The sequence below is a fragment of the Myxine glutinosa genome, chromosome 7, assembly GCF_964187855.1.
Source record: "Myxine glutinosa chromosome 7, kmMyxGlut1.1, whole genome shotgun sequence".
Lineage (NCBI taxonomy): Eukaryota > Metazoa > Chordata > Myxini > Myxiniformes > Myxinidae > Myxine > Myxine glutinosa.
The window spans coordinates 126558921-126583680 of NC_136267.1; the positions used below are offsets into that span (position 1 = coordinate 126558921).

The 24760-nt window shown below is 47.4% G+C and overlaps 1 protein-coding gene across 1 annotated transcript in view; it reads right to left on the reverse strand.

Annotated features, from left to right (window-relative positions):
• Positions 1 to 1581: 1581 nt before the first annotated feature.
• LOC137431638 (integrin beta-3) overlaps positions 1582 to 24760 on the reverse strand; it is a 97418-nt gene continuing 74239 nt past the window's right edge. The window contains exons 13-15 of the mRNA XM_068123182.2: positions 2288 to 2410; positions 1965 to 2131; positions 1582 to 1841 (exon numbers count right to left, since the gene is read on the reverse strand). Coding sequence (XP_067979283.2) covers positions 1767 to 1841; positions 1965 to 2131; positions 2288 to 2410 — 365 coding nt within the window. The 3' untranslated portion in view covers positions 1582 to 1766. The remainder of the gene's footprint in view (positions 1842 to 1964; positions 2132 to 2287; positions 2411 to 24760) is intronic.

Sequence of the window (24760 nt, forward strand, 5' to 3'; positions counted from 1 at the left end):
GATTTCTTTACCAAACACCGCAAGCCGTTCGCTTTGGACCAAACCATTTCATGTAAATAGAGGGGGGGGTTCTGTGGTCGTTGCGAATGGACCAAACCATTCATGTAAATAGAGGGGGGGGGGTTCTGTGGTCGTTACTGCCACGTGGTTTCAAAGTTTTTTTTTGTTGTTGTTTGCACGCATGTTTTTTTGCACCCACGTACGGGCACGCCCTAGGATGTTTACACACACACACCCCTACACAAATTTTTTTTTTTTTTTTTTTTTGGCAAGGAACGGGCACCCACGTACGGGCACGTCCTAGCTTATATATAGTACGGGCATGCCCTAGTCCTTTCAAAAGAAGACACAAGCATTTTCAGTAATCCTTTTAGACTATAATCAGAGCCAAGAGGAGCAAACCTTAAAACAGTCAGGTTACTCTTTCTTAAACTCTTGTCAATACTTAATACTTATGTGTGTTTCCTGTAATATGATTCGTACACTTGCCTGATTTAAAACATTATTGATGATTCATATTTAACCATAAAGTTATCTTCTCTCTCGTGGATTAAAAAGTTGTATTTTTTTTTTTGTGGCAATGTGGAAAATTGCAACATTTTCAGAAGTGCTGTTACAATTTCTCCTTGTATTGTTTTCGAGAACATCAATAATAAACAACTGCTATGTTACATTGTAATAAATTCTAGAAAAGATTACAAAAACACCCAGATATAGTGGATTTAATTGACAATTGTCATAAAGTGTGTGTGTGTGTGTGTGTGTGTGTGTGTGTGTGGTTTTATTCAATGTATGAATATGTATACATTATACTGTTGTGTGTATGCAAGGAAAATGAATAAGACAATCAATATTCTTATCAAGTACATACTACATACACTACATGACCAAAAAAGTATGTGGACACCTGAACATCACACATCTCATTCCAAAATCATGGGCATTAACATGGAGTTGGTACCCCCCCCCCCCCGCCCCCCATTTCTGCTATAACAGCCTCCACTCTTCTGGGAAGGCTTTCCACGAGATGTTGGAAAATTGCTGTGGGGATTTGCTTACATTCAGCAACAAGAGCATTAGTGAGATTTTTGGTCATGTAGTGCTGGTCCAGACTAGTTGCTCGTGGGTAGGCAAGAGGGGAAGGAGATGGTGAACCCAAGTCGGGTGAGAGAGGGGAGTCCCCAGATGGAGGGGAGAGGGAGGGTGATGGGGCAGTCAAATTTGAGGAGGGGAGTTTCGTTTCTTTGGTGTAACGACATTGTTTTGAATCAACAAGTAAGCCGTCCTTTGCAGTGCATGTTAACCTGGCAGACTTATCTGCTCACATTACCTTGTGGAGGTAAAAAAAAAATCCCAGGGTACTTTTCCTAAAATTAGGCAATTGTGTGTCAATTTCCTGGTCAAATTCGATATTCCACCTGTGGTCGAGGGCTATTTCAGTAGCACCTTGCCATGGAGTCAGGAGTGACCTGTGCAGGGGTAAATTCTCAGCTATAAAAACAGTCACAGTTACTTTGACACTCTCAGGAGGGATAATGGAGCAACAATGACAACACATGTAAAAACACAAGTTCATACCTCTTTCAGGATGAAACATTCCATTTAATGGTACACACGAGTTGGCAAACTTACAAAATATCTAATATACAAACTGGTCCAAAAATATCTCACCAAAAAATATTTAGATATAGATCTCTCAGTGGCTTTCAAACGTTTTTGGCAACCTTGGACATCTGTGCTCTGATATCATCGCCAGTCCTTGAGGGTTACTCTGTACTCCCTGACTTGTAGGTTACGTTCTTAAATGTTGACACAGTCTGTTTGTAGAGTGGATTCATGCCCTGCATATGAAAAATAATAAAATAATGATGTGATGTTTGCCAAACTGGGAAAAAAACCCACAAGGTCAAAAAATAAGGAATGATATTTTCAAGTGAAGAAAATGCCCGAGTGAGCATACACACCGATTCCCAGTGCGGACGAGAACACTCTTCGGTGAAGCGGGCATACTCGCGTCGGTCATGCGTGCACACGAGTATCTTCCACACGAGGAGCAGCCCTAAGCCCACGAGGAGGATTCCACCCACTACGCTGAGGACAACTGCGAGGATGTCCGGTCCCTCGGGGCATTCTGAAGAGGCAGTCGAGGCTATTACCACTCGATGAATGCAAAATTTCTCACTTTTCATTTTAAACACAATGATTTGACGGCAGAGAAGATGCTTCTCAATAAGGTCATTATGTACAAGGATGGGTACCACTTCCAAAAGTGATGTGATTGCTTTACCTGGCTTTTTGAGTGCAGCCATAGTGGCAGATCCAAACGCATCTTCCTTGTAAGTAAATCGCATCACACAGTCATTTTCATCTTTGTATGTACACACCTGTACCATGTCATTGATGGGTTCCTCTGTAAGACATGAAAGCACCAGATAATAATAATAATAATAATACTGCTAATAATGATGGTAATAGCCTGTACCATACTGCCATTCCTGCAAAATATTACAACACTATCGGTGGTAGTCTTGATACTCACACATTTCAGTTAAATAATTGAAAATGTCAAAAGGCGTTGTGGAATATCGAGATTCGTCAGCTCGTCCCAGAGGTACACACACTCGCCTCAAGCTGTCTAGCCTGGGGTCTCTCATCATGTCTCTCACGTGTTTTGCAGCTGTAGGGGAACGCAGTAGAGTTTGAAATAGCAAAAAGGGCTTACCTTGTGTAGCTTTTCACGATTGCTTCTCGTAGCTTTGCGAGAAGACCATAGGAGGAGTCCATTTATTTATAGGCCGAGCCACCTGAGGTAATTAATTATGTGAGAGCCGATTGGTTATTCCCTCCAATTACAGGTGAGAGATGTTATTGGGTCTTGTTTTCATATACATGTTAACTGCTATCGCCATTGGGTATGGTACATTGGTACATGCTTGGGTGTCTTGGCCGGTGGTGCACGTTTCTCTATACAATGTCGCTGTATACTCGCCACAAGGCGATGAAACAAGTCCGGCGGCTGGTCCGGCAGTCTAGCATTGTGATTCTCATGTATGTACTACTTGTGAATGTTTTGCAGCTGCAGAGGAACTCTGGTAGAGTTTGAAACAGCAAAGGGGTTACCTTGAATATATATTGTTACGTTTGAATTATAGGGCTTAAAGATTAATTCCCCAGTGTGTAATTTGCCTCCTGTGGTCTTCCTTTCGGTTTTATTACATTCGACCCGCCAGGAAATTGAGGGATCAGTAAAACCACGACAGCGATGTAATGGGCTCATTCGCTCACCATGCCACCAGGTACGACAGAAACAGCATTTGCCGATCGGCAAGGGAATGACGTCATTTTAACATTCCCAAACAGAGATTAGACTCCTCCCCCCGAAGACTCGTAATGAAAAGGCCACGCCCCGACCTTCGTGATTGGTGGAGGCATGATGGATGATGAAATAGTGCTCAGTGATTGGACAGAGTGTGACATCAGCAGTCAAACATTTGAGAGCTGAAGGAAAAAGGAGCTGTCTCTCCATTTTGATCTTTCGTCTATTTTTGTGCTGGCTCTCAACGAGGATGGCTGCGTGCCTTTTGCTTCTTTTCTTTTCTTTTCTTCTCTTCTCTTCTCTTCTCTTCTCTTCTCTTCTCTTCTCTTTCTCTCTTTCTCTTTCTCTTTCTCTTTCTCTTTCTGTGTGTGTGTTTGTGCTGGCGGTTGTTGGAGGCGGTCGAATTCCTTCGTGTGGTCCTGGCATTTGTTGGAGGCAGTCACATTTTCTCTTTGTTCGGGCATGGTCGCGGGCAGTGGCGCATCTTTGGCTTGTGCGCTTGTGGAAAGAGACTGAACAAGAGAGGTTCGGGGTAGTCGGCATCGCGAGAAGCACCTCACGTTGGGACGTCGAGGAGCGTGACTCCACGCCATTTTGTGCACTTCCCGTGCGGTGGTTTGGAGGCGACAAACGACCAGCAAGCCTTACCAGCCATTTGCGGACGCAAAGCTGAGTGCCGAACGCTTACCAAATCATTTTATTTCTCCCTGTATCTGTAATTGAGTCCGTATGGAGGGTCCCTCACCTTAGCATATTACTATTAGTTTTTACCTCAACTTTTTTTATTGTGCTTGCATTATTTTCATTGAATAATTAGTTGTTGAATTTCAATTTATTGTCTTCTTTTGTCTCTTTGTTTGTGGATTCGGATTAACCCAGTGTCGGCTGTCCGATCAGGCAAGACTTCGAACCTTCCCGCGCAAGTGAAAAGATAATCCCGCCAAGTTTGAAGAACCCCTTGGAGTTAAAGCTCGTTTTGGTCATTCGTCCTCTTGGGGTGTTAACCCCGAGGACGCGACAAAATAAATATATAAGTATATACCGTGGGACCTCGCTATTCTAGTCCGGTTCACTATGTTCAGAGTTTGGCAGTCGTTCAGTTTTTTTTGGAGATTTTCAAACCTATATATTTTTGGAAGCGACAGAGCCGAACCAACAAAAAAAACAATGTTTCCATTTTCTCGGAAGTATATATGGCGGCCATCTTGGATTTTGAAAAATGACCTCCCGCAAAGGCAATTTTCTCAATCTTTCAGCTTCTAAACCACCCAGGGTCTTCATTTGAACGGCTAAACATACTGTTGCGGAGATGAGGACTGTATATTTTTTGATTGTGTGCTGTATTATTATTATTATTATTGTTTATTCTGCGCCCCCCTACCTCCGGAGCTGTGTAAAGGTGAAAGGGCATCCCATAATTAGTCCACAAGCATACACGTCAGCCAAATAATAGAATACCCCTGTTGATAGTTATCTCTTATTCTGTGTTTTAGAGTAAGGCTGTGTCTCCCATTAATTGAAGTACTCCATTGCACCAGTGAAAGAGAATAGATCCCCTTTCCTTCCCATCCCCAAAATCTCCATTTCCTTTTACATCCCCTTCCGTCATTGCCGAGCCTCGATTGCCCATATTACATCCCCTCCAAAACCACCATTGACCATGTGCTCGAGTCGGGGAAGAAAGGCGTGTCTCCACCTCGTCATAGAGGGGAAGAGGGGCGTGCCCGCCCGTCGTCATCAAGGGCGGAGCCAGAGGGTCGCGCGACCAACCGGGGCCGAGGTGAGCACCCCGATAGGCGTGTCCAAAAGGCCGGCGGCTTAATCACCGGAGGCGTTATAAAGGCGCGCACGCAGGAAGCAAGTGAGTTGGTCGCCAAGAGAGTCGTGAGGAGTCAGGCAGTGGAGTCGGTGGTCAGTTGGTTGTGTTGGTTGCGGTGAGGAGTCGGTGGTGGTGGTCAGTTGGTTGCGGTGAGGAGTCGGTGGTAAAGAGTGAGTGGACCAAGAACGAGTGGAGGGTTTGGACCAGACGCGTCCGACGAGGCCTGGCAAAGCACGCGACGTCCACAGCAGCCAAAACAGCAGCGTGGGGCCTGAACGGCGGCTGCTAAACACGCCGGTTGTGCTGCGGGACCCCCTTGGACCTCCCTCTCCCTCCAGCCATCCACCTCCTGCCTTTCCACCCTTCTTGTGGACGTGAGTTTGTTCTGTTTGTTCTGTCCTGGGAATAAGTTAAGTCTGTAGATAAGCTAGTATTTGCACTGTGTCACCTGCGTCTTATGTGTTGTAAATAAACCTTGATTGCTCCTTTTTGCTTGTGTAAATAATAAATCCCATTACTCGTCTGTACGTCTTCTCGTTTTATTCCTTCTTCTTCTTCACATCCGTGTCGCCTTTGTCTTTTCCCTATTGACTAGCTGCGGTGCGATCCGGCCAACGTTTGGGTGAAATCGGGTTCTAAGCGGGGAGTAACTGTTCGGACGCGGTAATACCAAACCGCTCGGTAAAATAACATCTAAAACCGCGTCTGCAACAATTGGTTGTCAGGAGTTGGATTCGGACCTGGGACTAAATTTGTTAGGCCCAAATTTTGGAACACCAATTGTGTTATATCTGCAACAATTGGTGTCTGGGAGTGAGATTCGGGGCCCGAACCAAATTTTTAAAACATCTAGAAAAAATTTGGTCAAAATTTGGAGCGGCCGAAATTTGTTTTGTTTTATAAAACCCGAATTTTGAAATCGCGCCATGGCTGGTCAAGGCGATCGAATGCCGGTGGGTGAGCTAGAAGAGGGGTTAGGAATAACCCAGGATCAAATGGAGGGGAGCAATGAGGAGGCGGTTGAGGGGGTATCAGGCGCACATAATGGCGCCCTCGCGCACGAGGTTACGGGCGCGCAAAATGGCGCCTCGCACATGGCCACGACGCCCGCGACCGTAGCAGCGCCGCTGGTGGATTCGAACATTTTTTTCCTGCAAATGAGGGCCCTTATGGGACAAATGGGAGACCAAATTGGAGGTTTGAAAAACAGTATAGAAGCTCAGAGTGAGCAAATGGGGGCAATGAGGGACGAAAGGAGGGCTAACAGTGAGCGATTGTTAAACAAAATTGAAGCAACAACGAACGGAATGAGGGCCGATAGAGAGGCAAGGGAGCAGAGGGACAGAGACCGCAAGTTGGGCGAAAGGGTCCCAGGGGTGCACGATGAGGTAACGCGGGTCGAAAAGCGCTGGTTGAGCGAAGCGGAGGAAAGCGCGGGTACAATGACGGGGGTAGAAAGCGCGACACGGGGTTTGAAAAAGCCGGCGACCGATGAGGTAGAGGGAATTTTATTAAAGCCAACGGTCGTCGAGGTGAGTAAAGAAAAAGCGGAAGTGGGCATTGAAATTGAAGAGATGACGGAGGTAGCCCGGGAATTGCAGGGAGAAATGGAATATGTGCAAAGTCCCTGCTCACATCACGATGCTGTGCTTAACCCGAATGGAAGTTTGCAGGTTTTGGTGCAGGGAGGAAGAAGAACCCCGAAGGTGAGACGTGCTGTTGTGTATTGTGCGGGGAGATTTTGTAAGAGGATGTTTAGCGACAAAAGAATTTTCGCGCGCTTGGGATCGAGGAAGCATCCGGGCGTTGGTGAAGGGTCCCGTGTGAGTGGAAATGGCACGCGTGGGAGGAAAAAGTGTGCGTCGGCGAGTGGGTGTGTTATAAAGTGTGGGAGTGAAACCGAGTGCGAGCGAGAATGCACGTCGGGGTGTACGGAGTGTGACACGAATAGTGAGTTGGTGATGGCGCAGGTGCGAGAGGGCACATCGGAGCGCGAGTGTGAAACCGAGTGCGAGCGAGAATGCACGTCGGGGTGTACGAAGTGTGACACGGAGAGTAAGGTGGTGGTGGAACGTGTGCGAGAAAGCACACCTGAATTGGTCATGGCGCGAGTGTGGGAGAGCCCATCCGAGCGCGTTAGTGGGTGGATGCAAGAGTGCACGCCCATGGTGAGTGTTACGGAGGACGTAACGGAGGAGAGGTGTGGACCAAAGTGTGCGCAAGAGTGTGCGCGAGAAGTGTGGTGTGTAACAGGGAGAGCGTTGGTGGAATGTACGGACGGCGTTGGAACGCCAGGTTTTGTGAGGGTGAAAGGGGTAGCGTATGCTTGTAAGCATGCAAGTGAAGCATCGACGGTAACCGGGTTAGCGGTTAGGGCGACGGATAGCCGATGCGAGCACTCGGTGCGAGGGGTGCTTTGTTGGGTGCGAGGCCCGGCGCGGGTCGATGCTGCGTCGCTTCTCTTCGAAGCGTCGTTGCCGATTCGGGCTTGGCCCCGCCCCGCACGGTCGAGTCCGGGCTTTGTCGGGCGAGGCAACCAGTCCGGTTCAAGGGCGAGTGGGAGGAGGCGGAACGGTGCCCCCTCATGGGGATGGGGTTCCGACCGGGGGAGATTGAGCCATCGGGCCCGGGACCGCAAGGTGCCGCGCCGAGATGGTGCGTGGAGCCTCGGTCCAACCAAACCACCTCCCTTGAACCGAAAGCCGGACGGATTCAACCTGCAGGCGACCAAACCACCCGAATTCATTGCTCGGCTTTACGAACCGAGTTTAATGATGTCACGACGCACCGAGGCTAGGATATAGTGGACTGTGATGATGATAGTAGTGATTTGATACGAAATTTATAATAGTGGGTAGAATTGGCAGTAAATGGAAAATTTTTGATTTGTGGAATTTGGATGTGCAAAATTGATAGTGGGACCTCCCCGATGTGGAGGGATGGCGAATCCACCATCCCTCACAGTAAGGTGGGGCAAATGCGCTATAGCTTATGGGGTTGATGGCAGTGAAAACTAGCCCGGGTGGGTTAGGTTATATCGTGTGTAGGGATCTAGCGAAGATGACATTAGGTAACGTTAAGTTTAGTTAGTGACTGATACCTGTAGTGGGGACGCAGGTAGTTTAGTGTGGATGATAATGACGTGGGAGCGCAATAGTTTAAAGGGACGACTGGGAAGCGCAAGTTTCAGAGGGGAGTAGTTAGCTGAGATGATGCCGTGTGTTTGAGGATTGAACAGGTGTGATTGCACAGGTGTGCAACTGAACAGGTGTGTGGAGCAGTGTATGAGTGAGTAATGGTGAGGTGTGTTGTGTTGACCAAATGGTCCAGGAAGAGGAGGAGGGTGCAGGTGGCACCAGGTGTGATTGCACAGGTGTGCAACAACAGGTGAATGGAGAATGGTTGTGTGAAATAAATGGTTGTATGGAATAAATGGTATGGAGTATTGGAATGGATGGTCGTGGAGTGAGTATGGTGGAAATTGTGGAGTGGAGTGGATGGTGCGAAGGTGTGAATGGGGGAAGAGTGGACCCCCATCACGGATACCCGGGGCGGGTAGTGTAAGTGTTAGGTAGAGGGTACAGGTAAATTGTGGTTGGATATTGGCATCTGTGGTGCGAGTGAAAGAATGGTCTGTGGATGGGTGCATTAGTGTTGTGGAAATGGCTGGGCGTGTAGCCTGTTAGTGTGTGTAGTTGGTTGGGCGCTCCACCACTGTGAGGATGTCGGCCAGGTGAGGCCGCAGGTGGGCTCTGGGAGCCGGTAGTAGTTGTTGTGGATGGGGCCCGAGGATCCGGAGGACGGACCCGGGTAGCCCAGTGCCAGAGGGCACCAAGGGGTGACAGAGCCAGGAGAGGGCCTTCCCCAGTTAGTTAGGTTAGGGTGAGGAGCTAGGTAAGCTCGGGTGGCAACTGCAGTGGTGGAGGTGTGCAGGTGGGTAGACCTGCTGGGAGAGCTACACGTCGCAGCCCAGAAATTGTGCGAGGGCACCGGGAGATGAATCGGGGGCGTGAGACCCCAAATTGAGAAGCACCACAGTTTGGTCAATGGGAATTGGTTTTTAGAACCCATAGTGTAAGTTGGCCAATGGATTGGCAGGGAGAGACCCCGGGTAGTGTAAAGTGTGTTAAAGTCATTTAGAGGATAGTTAGGAAGAAGGATCTCCTCGCACCATCTGCATCCACTCACCTGAGGTGACAGGTACTCCGCACCATGCCATGTTTTGTTATTTTTATGATGCAAATGTTTGGATTGTGAGACGCATCATGACGTGGGTGTGACATTGTGCTTTGATGTTCCATCTCTTCCTCCTTATGAGGATTGATGATGAATTTGGTGATGGCAAATTTTGAAGTAGAGGGATTGTGGAGACGAATTTGGTATAGGGGAAATATGGGGAAGAAGTGACAGTAGTGACGAATTTGTAAATGTGTAGATTTTTGTACATATGGGGTAAGGGCAAGGGTAGGGTAGGTGACAGGGGGGTGACGTACGGTAGGGACGAGCTTTCTCACTTCGCCCTCCATACGCATTTCGCCTTGCATTGCCTTATTGATGTGTACCCTTGTGACCTTACCCCTCGCTCAATTGTCTTTCCCCTTTTGTCTCCCACATGACCTGTGCGCCACTGGGTGCCGAGGGGAGCGTGCGTGGGTCGGCCATTGTGCGCCCGAAATTCCCAGAACCAGCTGTCTGCATCGATGCACCACATTATGGACCACATGTCTGTGGCCGAGCACCACTTATGGACCCCATGGGTTGGGGCATGGCCCCTCTGCTGGAACCGGCCATGAGGGCCCGAAATCTTGCTGGCGGACCTTGGCCACAGGGCACCGATGCCCCACAGGTGAACCACACTAGTCGGCCCTGTGGGCTATAAATAAAATCAAATAAAAAGGACACATTGGGTGCATTTTTCAGTTCAAATAGGCCGCCAGTAAGAAAATGAAGGAAAAGACAACTGGAAGAAATAATAATAACCAGCAGAGGGAGCCGAAGAGCAAGAGATCACCTGCAGGGTTAGGGGTTGTTGATTTTATTTTGATTGAACACTGATGAACTATGGTGACTGCACCGATTGGTGCTTGAGGGTGCTTGTATTGGTGCGTTTTTGGGTGCTTTCATGGTGCGTCGATGCAGAGCAGACTGTCTCCTACCCCCCCCCCCCCCCCCCCAGAAAGAACAATTACAGGTCCTGGGTTAGTTTTGTAAATAAAAATAGCGTCATTGTAAATAATGCTTCCCACCGTCAGTGTATAGTTTGAAGACCATTCCGCAATTCGGTTAACTGTGGGCGTAAGTCTGTTAGGCAGGGTGCAATGGAGCAGCGGGACACATTTATTTATGTTTTAAAAAAAAACTGTCGCACTCAGGGTCAGGTTAAAAGTAGAGGGAACTACACCTACGTGTCACACTAAAAATAAAAGTTGTAGGCCCGGGACGTGCCTAAGAGGAGGAGGGTGCAGTGTTGCGGAGATGAGGACTGTATATTTTTTGATTGTGTGCTGTATTATTATTATTATTGTTTATTCTGCGCCCCCCTACCTCCGGAGCTGTGTAAAGGTGAAAGGGCATCCCATAATTAGTCCACAAGCATACACGTCAGCCAAATAATAGAATACCCCTGTTGATAGTTATCTCTTATTCTGTGTTTTAGAGTAAGGCTGTGTCTCCCATTAATTGAAGTACTCCATTGCACCAGTGAAAGAGAATAGATCCCCTTTCCTTCCCATCCCCAAAATCTCCATTTCCTTTTACATCCCCTTCCGTCATTGCCGAGCCTCGATTGCCCATATTACATCCCCTCCAAAACCACCATTGACCATGTGCTCGAGTCGGGGAAGAAAGGCGTGTCTCCACCTCGTCATAGAGGGGAAGAGGGGCGTGCCCGCCCGTCGTCATCAAGGGTGGAGCCAGAGGGTCGCGCGACCAACCGGGGCCGAGGTGAGCACCCCGATAGGCGTGTCCAAAAGGCCGGCGGCTTAATCGCCGGAGGCGTTATAAAGGCGCGCACGCAGGAAGCAAGTGAGTTGGTCGCCAAGAGAGTCGTGAGGAGTCAGGCAGTGGAGTCGGTGGTCAGTTGGTTGTGTTGGTTGCGGTGAGGAGTCGGTGGTGGTGGTCAGTTGGTTGCATTGGTTGCGGTGAGGAGTCAGTGGTAAAGAGTGAGTGGACCAAGAACGAGTGGAGGGTTTGGACCAGACGCGTCCGACGAGGCCTGGCAAAGCACGCGACGTCCACAGCAGCCAAAACAGCAGCGTGGGGCCTGAACGACGGCTGCTAAACGCGCCGGTTGTGCTGCGGGACCCCCTTGGACCTCCCTCTCCCTCCAGCCATCCACCTCCTGCCTTTCCACCCTTCTTGTGGATGTGAGTTTGTTCTGTTTGTTCTGTCCTGGGAATACGTTAAGTCTGTAGATAAGCTAGTATTTGCACTGTGTCACCTGCGTCTTATGTGTTGTAAATAAACCTTGATTGCTCCTTTTTGCTTGTGTAAATAATAAATCCCATTACTCGTCTGTACGTCTTCTCGTTTTATTCCTTCTTCTTCTTCACATCCGTGTCGCCTTTGTCTTTTCCCTATTGACTAGCTGCGGTGCGATCCGGCCAACGTTTGGGTGAAATCGGGTTCTAAGCGGGGAGTAACTGTTCCTTTGTCAAGCTATTTTCCGCTGCATTTTATGGGATTAATGTGTACAACACATACTGACATGTGTCAATATGTGAACTGTGTCAATACTGTGATGGTGGTGGCTGTGTTTATAGGTGGTGGTTTCATTTGCTGTATTTGCAGATTCCAGTAGGTATATATCATGAGTGAGATACCTAGCCTTTGTCAAGGGACGCATCAAACCCAGGAATCCACGAACTGGAAGCTGTGTGTGCTGTGCCAATCTGATGATGCGAAGAAAGGCTCACTTGTACAACAACCCAGAATCGACTCCTATCAAAATCTGTTGGCAACTGTTGAAGAGAGAGCCAGTTTGTTTGATGGCAACTATGTAAAAGTTCAAAATCGACTGCAAGACTGCACGAAAGAACAACTCTCCATAGAGAACGCTATATGGCACCGGACTTGCTACTCCAATGCAACTAGCAAGGACCAGATACAGCGTGCCAGAGAACGCAGAACCCATGCATTATGAACAACATCCTACACTGCAAAAAAAACGTGGACAGAAGAGTGGAAGCACCAAAAGAGATGATTCTGGTCCATCTACCACTTCATCTTCACTGCCGTTCACATGGTCGTGTACAGTGCCACTGAACAAGGATCGGTGTTTCTTCTGCCAGAAGGATGATGACCAGCAGTTGTACACAGTCAGGACAGAAAACGCTGGTAAAGATCTCAGACGCTGTAGAGATGTCACATGATGCCTCATTCAACACGAGATTGAGCACATGTATATCACCGGGTGACGCACACGCAATTGATGTTAGGTACCACAAACTGTGTTGGACTAAACACGTGTTCCATGTTTTGCGAGACAGAAGCAGTAGAGGTGCACACAAAGAGAATATGCTACAAAGGGCCTGTCTGATTGAACGGATCAACCTCATTGATGTGCAAACTAAGAACCAAGCTTACCTCTCAATAGATGACATCAAAACCACATATGTCAACATGCTCGGTGCATGTGGCTTGAAAAACCATTCACCTGCATTCAGTAGACAGTGGCTGAAAGACAGGATCCTCACTGAGATACCAAGTGTTTCGTCTGTTCTACAAAAGAACCGAAGGAAACCAGCTGGCCTCTACTCTCCAGCTGCATGTGAGGAAGACCTGGTGCATTCTGCTATCACAAGTGAGGGTGATGACATGACCAACACGAAGGCCATCTACAAAGTAGCACTGGTGATACATAAATGCATTGCTGATTTCACCAAAGAGAATCCCGCCAATTCTATACACGTGTCTAGCAGCATTGACGAAGTTCCGGCTGAACTGTTCACCCTGATTCGCTGGATCATGATAGGGCCTGTGGACGAGTTAGAAACCGAAAAAAGGACCAGTGTTGTCAACAGGACAGCCCTCACGGTGAGCCAAAACATCATGTTTGGATTTAAGTCCAACAGACAGGTGAAGTACTGTAAGGTATCTCGACAAACTACGATTGATTGCAGCACACGTTTATACAGGCCCGATTACCTGCAGCGCCATCCGAGCTGGGGCGTATGGATACAATGCGGTCACGGTGTAGGGATACAACGGTGAATATTTCCTGCTTCATACATGACATCCACCTCTTTAAGACCAAAATTACCAAGAGCAATACGTGCTAGATTTCCAGAATTGACATTTCAAAAGCAATATTTCCAAAACATGTGAAAATATGTGTGCAAACGATTATGAGAATAATGAAAATACGTGAAAATAGAACATGTGTGAACGTGAAAATAGGACGTGTGTCATCGTGAAAATAGGACGTGTGTCATCGTGAAAATAGAACATGTGTCAACGTGAAAATAGAACGTGTGTCAACGTGAAAATAGAACATGTGTCATCGTGAAAATAGAACATGTGTCAACGTGAAAATAGAACATGTGTCAACGTGAAAATAGGACGTGTGTCATCGTGAAAATAGGACGTGTGTCATCGTGAAAATAGGACGTGTGTCATCGTGAAAATAGAACATGTGTCAACGTGAAAATAAAACATGTGTCAACGTGAAAATAGGATGTGTGTCAACGTGAAAATAGGACGTGTGTCATCGTGAAAATAGGACGTGTGTCAACGTGAAAATAGGACGTGTGTCATCGTGAAAATAGGACGTGTGTCATCGTGAAAATAGGACGTGTGTCATCGTGAAAATAGAACATGTGTCAACGTGAAAATAGAACGTGTGTCAACGTGAAAATAGGACGTGTGTCATCGTGAAAATAGGACGTGTGTCATCGTGAAAATAGAACATGTGTCAATGTTAAAATAGAACATGTGTCAACGTGAAAATAGAACATGTGTCAACGTGAAAATAGAACGTGTGTCAACGTGAAAATAGGACGTGTGTCAACGTGAAAATAGGACGTGTGTCATCGTGAAAATAGGACGTGTGTCATCGTGAAAATAGAACATGTGTCAATGTTAAAATAGAACATGTGTCAACGTGAAAATAGAACATGTGTCAACGTGAAAATAGAACATGTGTCAACGTGAAAATAGAACATGTGTCAATGTTAAAATAGAACATGTGTCAACGTGAAAATAGGGCGTGTGTCATCGTGAAAATAGGACGTGTGTCATCGTGAAAATAGAACATGTGTCAATGTTAAAATAGAACATGTGTCAACGTGAAAATAGAACATGTGTCAACGTGAAAATAGGACGTGTGTCATCGTGAAAATAGGACGTGTGTCAACGTGAAAATAGAACATGTGTCAACGTAAAAATAGAACATGTGTCAACGTGAAAATAGAACATGTGTCAACGTGAAAATAGGACGTGTGTCAACGTGAAAATAGAACATGTGTCAACGTGAAAATAGGACGTGTGTCATCGTGAAAATAGGATGTGTGTCAACGAGAAAATAGAACATGTGTCAACGTGAAAATAGAACATGTGTCAACGTGAAAATAGAACATGTGTCAACGTGAAAATAGGACGTGTGTCATCGTGAAAATAGGACGTGTGTCAACGTGAAAATAGAACATGTGTCAACATGAAAATAGAACATGTGTCAATGTTAAAATAGAACATGTGGCAACGTGAAAATAGAACATGTGTCAATGTTAAAATATAACATGTGTCAACGTGAAAATAAAACATGTGTCAACGTGAAAATAGAACATGTGTCAATGTTAAAATAGAACATGTGTCAACGTGAAAATAGAACATGTGTCAACGTGAAAATAGAACATGTGTCAACGTGAAAATAGAACATGTGTCAACGTGAAAATAGAACATGTGTCAACGTGAAAATAGAACATGTGTCAACGTGAAAAAAAAAACATCTTCAAAGATTCAACCGGTCGGGTGCTTTTCTCTCACGCATTGAGCATCGCGGTGTACCAGTGGATACAGAGTCCGAGGCGATTCCTTTGGGTGGCAGTGTACCAGTGGATACAGAGTCCGAGGTGATCCCGTCGGGTGGCGGTGCACCAGTGGATACAGAGTCTGAGGTGATTCCTTTGGTCTCCACGAAGGGTGTAGCGTTCGCAGAGGTTTTCGGGGCATCCGAGCCGGCTGGAGCGGCAACGACGATCTCCGGCAGTGGCGGGTCGAACTGTTGTTTTGACTGTGACGATGCTGCAGGCTCTATCGACTCACAGTGACGGTAGGTTATGTGGTCTTGATGTCGACGAATTTCGCGGCCGTCCTGCAGGCGAATCACGCAGGACAGTGGACCTGGCTTCTCGATGATGTCCCCCGGTAGCCACGTCGCACCTGCACCAAAATTTCGGGCAAACACTGGATCTCGTGCCACTGGATCTCCAATGTTGATACAGCGACTGGTGGACGTCTTATCGTGCACCAACTTTTGATTAAGCTGGCTCTGATAAACGTTTGATGATATGTCTGGTTTGAGATTGTCAAGTGTCGATCTCAGGTGTCGTTTCATCAATAACTCAGACGGAGCTGCACCGGTTGTTGATTGTGGCGTGATGCGGTATTTGAACAGGAGACGAGACAGCTTTGTTTCCAGGGTTCCCTCCTGAAGTTTCTGCAATCCGGATTTGATGATTCCCACGGATCGTTCGGCCAAGCCATTTGAAGCCTGGTGATGTGGGCTGACAAACTTATGTTTGATGCCGTTCCGACGTGTGAACTCGGCAAACTCGGGACTGGAAAAACACGAACCGTTATCACTCACGATCATCCTGGGGAGACCATGAGTGGCGAAACAGCGTCTGAGTCTTTCGATGACAATGGCTGACGTAGTACCACGCGTCACATAGACATCAATCCATTTTGTGTGCGCGTCCGTAATTATTAGAATCATGCTGCCGTTAATAAGCCCGGCATAATCGAGATGTAGGCGATGCCACGGTTCGCTGGGCCATTCCCAGGGATGCAGTGGCGCTTTCGCAGGTGTATTCCGGGTGCTCTGGCAGGGGTAACAATGTCGAACATGATGTTCGATATCAGCATCAAGATTCGGCTACAACACATAGTTTCTAGCGAGTGACTTCATCTTCACAATCCCGGGATGACAGTCATGGATTTCATCCATGACCCTGGAACGCAGATTTTCCGAGATCACGACACGACATCCCCAGAGTAGGCAACCATTTTCCACGCTGAGTTCGTTTTTACGTGCTTTAAAAGCCGCAAAATCTGGGTCACCCTCAGGCAGCAAATGCCATCCAAGCTGTACAGCCTGGACAGTTCTGGACAGAACGGGGTCTCGTCAAGTATGAGTGCGGATCTGGCCGGAATCGACAGCACAATCTTCCAGATGATCCATCAGTGCGATAATGGATCCTGGTGTAGGCGAATCATCAATGGATTCTGGAAGAGGTAACCGACTCATGGCATCTGCATTTGTGATAGACGAATCGGGCTTATAACGTATGGTGTAGTCATAAGCAGCGCGAAACAGGGACCAGCGGGTGACCCTGGGCGGTAGTGTGTCAGATGTCGCCTTAGTTGGACCAAACAGACTGATCAGCGGCTTGTGATCAGTGTGAATCGTGAAATGATGTCCAAGAATATACTGGCGAAATTTGCTGATGCCGAAAACGATTCCCAATCCTTCCTTGTCAAGTTGGGAATAGTTGCCTCCCCGGCCGGGGAGGCAACGTTCTGGATGCAAATGCAACAGGTCTTTCCGTACCATCAGGCATCACGTGTGGTAATACACTCCCCACTCCATACCGACAGGCATCGCATGTCAGTACAAGATCCTTCTCTGGATCAAAATGAACGAGAACATTGGACGATTTGAGCAGATCCTTAGAGGTCTGGAATGCTGATTGTTCAGTAGACCCCCAGCTCCAGGAGACTCCTTTCCTCAAAAGCCGATAAAGGGGGCCCAAAACGTCGGTCACATTCGGGATGTAACGATAATAGAACTGAAGCAAACCGAGGTATGACTTCAATTCGGTCACGTCTCGTGGAGAAGGAGCATCCTTGATAGCTCGGACTTTCTCATCTGTCGGGTGTCGACCCTCGGCATCAATCGTATGACCCAGGTACCTGACTGATGGCACCATAAACTTGCACTTGTCTCGACACAAACGTAGGCTGGAGTCCGAAATCTTCTTCAGAACTCTATCCAGGTTTTGTAGATGTTCAGCATCCGTATGACCAGTAACCAGAATATCATCCTGGTAACAAACGATGTTGCGTTCGGCGGCAAACAAACTGTCCATGACACGCTGATAAATTCCAGGTGCAGATTTCACTCCAAAACTGAGTCGGTGGTACCTGTACAACCTACGATGAGTGTTGATGGTAAGATACTGTTTCGAATTCTCGTCCAAGCGGAGCTGTAGATAGGCGGATTTGAGATCAAGTTTCGTAAAAGTCTTGCCTCCCGTGAGACGAGCATAGAGGTCTTCGATCCTCGGGATTGGATATTTATCCAATGAAGAACACTTGTTCACGGTCATTTTATAATCTCCACATATGCGGATGGACTGGTCTGATTTTATGACCGGAACGATGGGCGCCGCCCATTCGGCATACTGGATTTGCTCGATGATGCCCAGATTTTCAAGATGATCCAGTTCCTTGTCAATCCGCTCCCGCAGGGCGAAAGGGACTGGGCGAGCTCTGCAAAATATAGGATTGGCATCCCGGTCAACACTGAGTTTAACCGTATGTCCTTTCAAGGTTCCAAGCTCATCCTTGAAGACATCCGGGTACTTATCCAGCACATTTTTGAGTGTGTATGCTGCGATAGGAGAAACGTTGGCTGCCCGGAGTTGATGAATGTTTTTCCACTTCAGTCGAATTATGCTCAACCAGTCCCTGCCGAGTAAGGAAGGGCCCTTTCCAGGAATGACGATCAGGGGTCGGTGAAACTCACGGTTATCGTAGCCCACCATGACGTCACATGTACCGCAGGGAACAATAAAATCACCTGTATAGGTGGAGAGTCCATAGGTAGTAGGTTTCAGATTGGGTCGGTCAGCATCACTCCACAGGTTTGTGAAAACAGCATGGCTGATGAGTGAGACGGCCGCACCAGTGTCGACCTCCATTTGCAATGGTCGATTGTTGACGACAACAGTGGCACGAAGAGGGTCCCGCTTATGGTGAGAATCAATAAGAAGCAGGTCATACGATTCTGAGTTGTCAGAAACACAGCTCACCTGGTCAAACTAGGGGTTCCTCCGAACCGATAAACTGATGAATCTTCTTGTCAGCAGCTTTCCCTTTTCCCGATTTGCGAGTGATGCAAGCTGGAGTAATATGGCCAGTTTTCGAACAGAAATGGCAGGTTGCATCTTTGAACCGAACCGTCTCCGGAGGGTGCTTTCCGTTGCACCGAAAACATTTGTTGTGTGTTTGAGACTGCACTGGCTTCTGACGAGGAGACTTGTTCCGACGTTTTGGCTGAACATGACCCAACCGATTCAGAGCAGGGCTGGTACCAGACGAGTGAGTGGCACCGATGCTTGTAGCGTTGCGTTCAGCACTTTCCATGGAAATGGCGGTGTCTCTGGCATTTTGGAACGTCAGTCTTCTCTCAGCAAGCAGGCATCTAAGAGTGCGGTCATCGGACATGCCAACCACCAGCAAATCACGGAGCATGTCATCAATCGTGTCCCCAAACTCACACAGATCTGACAGTTTTTTGAGGTGTGCAATGAAGTCTGCGATCGACTGACCTTGCTGCTGTCTGCACATGTAAAAATTAAACCGACACAGGATGACTGAAGGAGATGGATTACAATGTTCCTTCAAAGCGGCCTTGAGCTCTGCATATGTGAGCTCCTGGATTGTTCGAGCCTGAATCAGGTTTTTAACGAGTGTGAACATCTCCCCCCTGCAAACGGACAGGAAGACGGCCTTCATCCGGGCTTCGGTCGTGATGCCGTTCGCCTCGAAGTAGAAAGACAACCGCTCAGAATATGTGTCAAAATCTCCCTCAGGAGGGTCGAATTCATCCATATGGCCGAAAGAAGTCATGGTCGAGATGTTTATCCTCGTCGCCATGTAAGGTATCTCGACAAACTACGATTGATTGCAGCACACGTTTATTGACTCTGCCGATACAGGCCCGATTAACTGCAGCACCATCCGAGCTGGGGCGTAGGGATACAATGCGGTCATGGTGTAGGGATACAACAACAACAACATGCATTTTAAGGCCATTTTCCCTGCTAGAGCGGGGGTTAGCTTTGCGGTCCCCATGACAATCTTCTCCATTTTGCCCTATTTTCTGCATCTCTCCTTGTTAACCCCCTTGCCCGCATTTCTTCTTCCACCATCTTTAGCCAAGTCTTTTTCGGTCTTCCCCGTCCTCTACTTCCTTCTACATTCATTTCCATCACTCTTCTCAACCAGTCACTTTCATCCTTCCTCAACGCATGACCAAACCATCTCAACCTGTTCCTCTTCACAGCATCAATCACAGGCTCTAATCCCATCATCTTTCGCAATTCATCATTTGTCTTTCTCTCTCTCAACGACACTCCGCACATCCACTGAACCATTCGCATTTCCACCCTTTCCAGCCTTCGTTGCAGCTCTACATTCATGACCCATGTCTCGCTCCCATAAATCATAACACTTCTCACACATGCAGCATACACCTTTCCCTTCAGCTTCAACGACACTCCCCTCCTCATCAGCACAACACTCAGTTCCCGAAACTTCTTCCATGCACATCTCACTCTCGCAACCGTTGCCGAGTCTGATCCACCTTCTCCATTCAGCATGTCTCCGAGGTAGCAAAATGTTTTCACACCTTCCAGCTTCATGCCGTCTCCAAGATCCAACTCAACATTTCCTCCATCTGCAGCTCCCTCTGTGCACACCTTACATTTGAATGTAGCTGCCACACTGGTTAATGACCCTCTCAGACCACTACATTTTTGATGAACCCACTCAGCGCACATTGTACATTGAATGGAGTTCACTCCGACACCCTTCCTGCACACAGCACATGGCCACTTCCCAGTGCTTGCCACCTCACCACATGCTTTTCCACTTGCCATCACCATCGTCTTTCCTATATTCACCTTCAGACCTTTTGTCTCCATACATTCCTTCCACTTGTTCATCTTTTCCTTCAGTCCATCCATACTTTCCGCAATCAACACCAGATCATCTGCATACAACAACTCCCACGGTAAACCCTCCTTTACGGTGTGAGCCAGCACCTCCATCACAGCTACAAATAGTAGTGGACTTAGTACCGACCCCTGATGCACTCCCACCTTCACCTCAAACTCACCACTGTTCCCGTCCTAAGTCCATACAGCTGTGCGCGCTCTTTTGTACATTGCCATCACTACTCTGATCAACCATTCCTCCACTTCTAACTTCCTCAATGCCCATGTCAATACTTCGCGTGGAACCCTATCGAATGCTTTCTCCAGATCAACAAACCCAAGAAACAACTTCTTCCTCTTCTTCATGTACTTCTCCTGCAACTGCCTCACAATAAAGACCGCGTCTGTCGTTCCTCTTCCTGGCATAAATCCAAACTGCATTTCGTCGATCTTCACCTTCTTCCTTATCCTCCACTCCAACACCCTTTCCAATACCTTCATTCCATGCTCCAATAACTTTATCGCTCGGTAGGAGCCACACTCCAGAGGGTCACCTTTTCCCTTGTATAGCGGGAAGAGGGTACTCAGTTCCCAATCCACTGGAATGCGACCTTCTTTCACCACCAGATTACAGATCTCTGCGATTCTCTTCACACCCCAACTTCCTGCTGCCTTCAACATATCTCCCACAACTCCCGTCGGCCCTCCTGCTTTTCTCCTCTTCTTTGCTTTTATCACTTCCTCAACTTCCTTCTCAGTTATCTTCTCTGCCGGTCCTAAAACTGGGTTACTCTCTATGTTGCCATCCCATGCATTCTCTGTATTCAACAGCATTTCCATATATCTTTTCCATCTTCCTTTAATTCCATCTGGGTCCACAATGATTTGTCCCACTTCATCCTTCAAGCAATTCACCCCCATCACATCACACCTCTCTTTCGCTATCTGCTTTGCAATCCTGAATACCGCTCTCTGACCCTCTTCCGAATCCAAGTGTTCTCCGAACATTTTCCTACATGTCTCCTGCGCCTTTGCTACCTCTTTCTTTGCAGCCTTCGTGGCTGCCTTATAACTTTCATGCTCTGCTTTTTCTGCTCCCGTACCCTTCGCCTTCTGCCACTCCTTGAACTTCTTCCTCTTCTCGTCAATCCTCTTTCCAACTTCATCATCCCACCACCATGTTTCCGAGTGCCTCGGTGGTCCTTTTGTCCATCCACATACCTCACCAATGGCTCCCAACAGACTATCTTTCATTGACATCCAACCACGTTCAAGCTCAACCACATCATCCTCTACCCTACTCAGCCTCTCTTTTAATGCCTCCCTTACTGTCACCTTTTTCAACCTCCACACCTTCATTCTCGGTTGGTACTTCACCCGCCGAGCTCTCCTCGCACCTTTCACCCTTATGTCGCAGACAACCAAGTGGTGCTGTGAAGCAGCCTCCTCCCCCGGGATCACCTTTGTGTCCCGGAGGTGCCCCCTATCTCGCCTATGCACCATCAGGTAGTCAACAGTTGTCATCGACCCACCTGACGTGTATGTAAAAAGCTTATTATCCCCTTTCTGGAACTGAGTATTACAAAACAACAAATCAGCTCCATCAGCAAACTCCAAAATCCTTTCACCTTCTCCATTTCTCACACCATATCCATAACCCTCATGAACTCCCTCAAAACCGTCCATACTCCTTCCCACATGTCCATTTAGGTCTCCTCCTACCACAGCAACTTCCTCATCTTTCACGTTTTCCATCAGCTTCTCTATCGCACGCCATAACTTGTCCTTCTCTTCATCGCTCCGACCAACCTGCGGAGCATATCCTGGGATGACGTTCACCAAGAGCTTTCCAATCATCATTTTCACCATCATCAACCTTTCACTCACTCTAGTCACACTCACCACACTGTCTACAAACTCCTCAGAAAACAGGACACCAACACCATTCACGCCCTCCGGGCACCCTTGCCACACAAACTTGTATTTCTGTCCGTGCCTACCCTTCACCATTCTCACACCACTTCCCTTCCATCTCGTCTCTTGCACACAACATATGTCCACTCTTCTTCTGATCAATACTTCCACCACTTCTCCTGATCTCCCTGTCATTGTCCCTACATTCCATGTCCCAAACCTCAGAAACCGATCTCCACTTCGGGCTGTACCCTGCCCATATGTAGTTGTGATTGTCATGGTTCTCTTTTTGAGGCAATGTTTTTATGGCTGGATGCCCTTCCTGACGCCAACCCTCTTAGTCGCCTCTTACGACACGCAGGGATACGGTGTACCTATTCTAACCAGGGTACACACCGTACACACCGTAGGGATACAACGGTGAATATTTGCAGCTTCATACATGACAAGTACAAACCTAGCAGCGATTCAGCAACCTTTAGGCAACACCGTGCAAGAGAAAAGCCTCAAGTCCTGGGACTGGCTCTAGCTGTTCATCATGACACAAGAAACAACAGGCTTATGAGTCTTCTCAATGCTCAGGGTTACTGTGTCTCACATACCCGCACCCTGCTACTAGAAACAGGCCTTGCCAATGCTGTCGTTGAAAACACCAGACTGTTCCAAGGTCTCTATGTGCCACCCTTCCTAAAGAGGGCAGTTACGTGTTCTTTGCTTCAGACAACACAGACTTTGCCGAAGACACTGCTGATGGTAAAGGAAAAACTAATGGTACAATCACTGCAGTGTACCAGAAAGCTGATGCTCCTAGAGAACCGATTGCACCACCTCTTACAATAGGTGATGCACAAAGCCTATCGGTCAGTTCATACCATGTAGATGTGCTGCACTGTGACAAGCCCAAACCAAAACCAGTGAACAGAACAGAACAGTTTGTCGTCAACAAAACGGGAGTCTCAGAATCATATCAGCTGTCACAGCTTGGATGGGTTGTCACTTCTGCTCAATCCAGAATGATAGGAGATTCCAGCACAATTCCAGGTTGGGCAGGTTACAACTCACTGTTGTCTGCAAGCCAGTCTGTCACTCAAGTTGGAGCCTTACCACTACTCCCAGAGGTGGCACATGAGTGGTCGACCCTCCTGACAGTCATAAATCAAGCAAGCCAGCTGAGGCAGTTGGCAGTTGGCGAAGATCAGCCAACTGTCATTTCCTTTGACATGGCCCTCTACGAGAAAGTGGTGCAACTCATAGAAGCCCGACCTGATATGAAACGCACTGTTGTCCCCAGGCTAGGCGAGCTACATGTTGTCATGATTGCTTTAAGAGCTCTTGGTACCTCAATTGAAAACTCGGGCAAAGACGATGCCTGGATTGAAGCTGATGTGTACGGTCCTGCCACGACGAGGCAAATCCTGAAATGTACACACTACAAACGCTCTCTCCGTGCCGACATCTATTCATATGCAGCATTTTATGAAATGGCTCTCGAGGAATTCTTCAAGGACAACGCCCAGCTTAAAGACGTTTGCTTGGAGGCAACCCAGGGAGTTGAAGCTGCCTGCTCAGAGGGAAAAAAGAGTGCAAAGGCTGAATCTGTGAAACAAGCCAACACCTCCCGACTTCAAACCTTGACTACTGCTGACTTTCTGAAGAAATTCCAAGAATGGGAGACAGAGAGATCCAAGAATGCCATGTTCAAATCAATGATGAACTACCTACACCGTGTGGAGGCAGGCCTATTCTTTGTGGCAGCATCTCGAAATGCTGATCTGATGCTCCATCTTACAGCTGGAGAAGCACTGGGCAAGCTGTTCTTTGCAATGGACTGGATCAAGTACAAGTGACTCTGGCCCCGATATATCAGCGATATGTATGACCTGAGAACCAACCACCCTGAGACCTGGAGTGAACTTGGAGCAGGCAACATATCAGTCACCAAGAATGACATTCCTTTTGTATCTATTGGTGCAGACCATGCATGCGAACATCTGAACAGGTTAATGAAGGTTCACTCTGGGCTCGTTGGCATCTCCAACAACGCCAATGCCAGACAGAGATTCTTCATGGCCACACCGGAGCTCTCAAGCTTGTCTAGAGAGTTTAAGAGTCATTTCGGCAGTGTAGATGGCAAGATCACAGAGCATCATGACCTTGGATCAAGTACAGTCAAGAGGGAGCATGACACAGTTGATAAAATTAAGACAGCCATACTTTGATGATGATGATGATTGATTTTTCACAGTAAACGATTTTGCCTAATATTGTGTTCTGTTATGCAATGATATTGAAGCTGATTGTCTTTCCTTTAAGGCCATTTAGATGTAGTTATTCATAAATGTTGCCTAAGTATTATCCCAAACTTAGGCGTTCAGCTAATCAGTTACATGACCTAAATTAACTTAACAATTGGCATAATAATTTGCTCTGTGGTCACGGGGAATATTGCACTTGGGTTCCTTTGGATTCATTGACCTTAAAATAGAGGTTTGGCTGTTATAACCAGGACCCCATGTGGCTTAGAAGCTGAAATATTGACAAAAATGCCTGCGT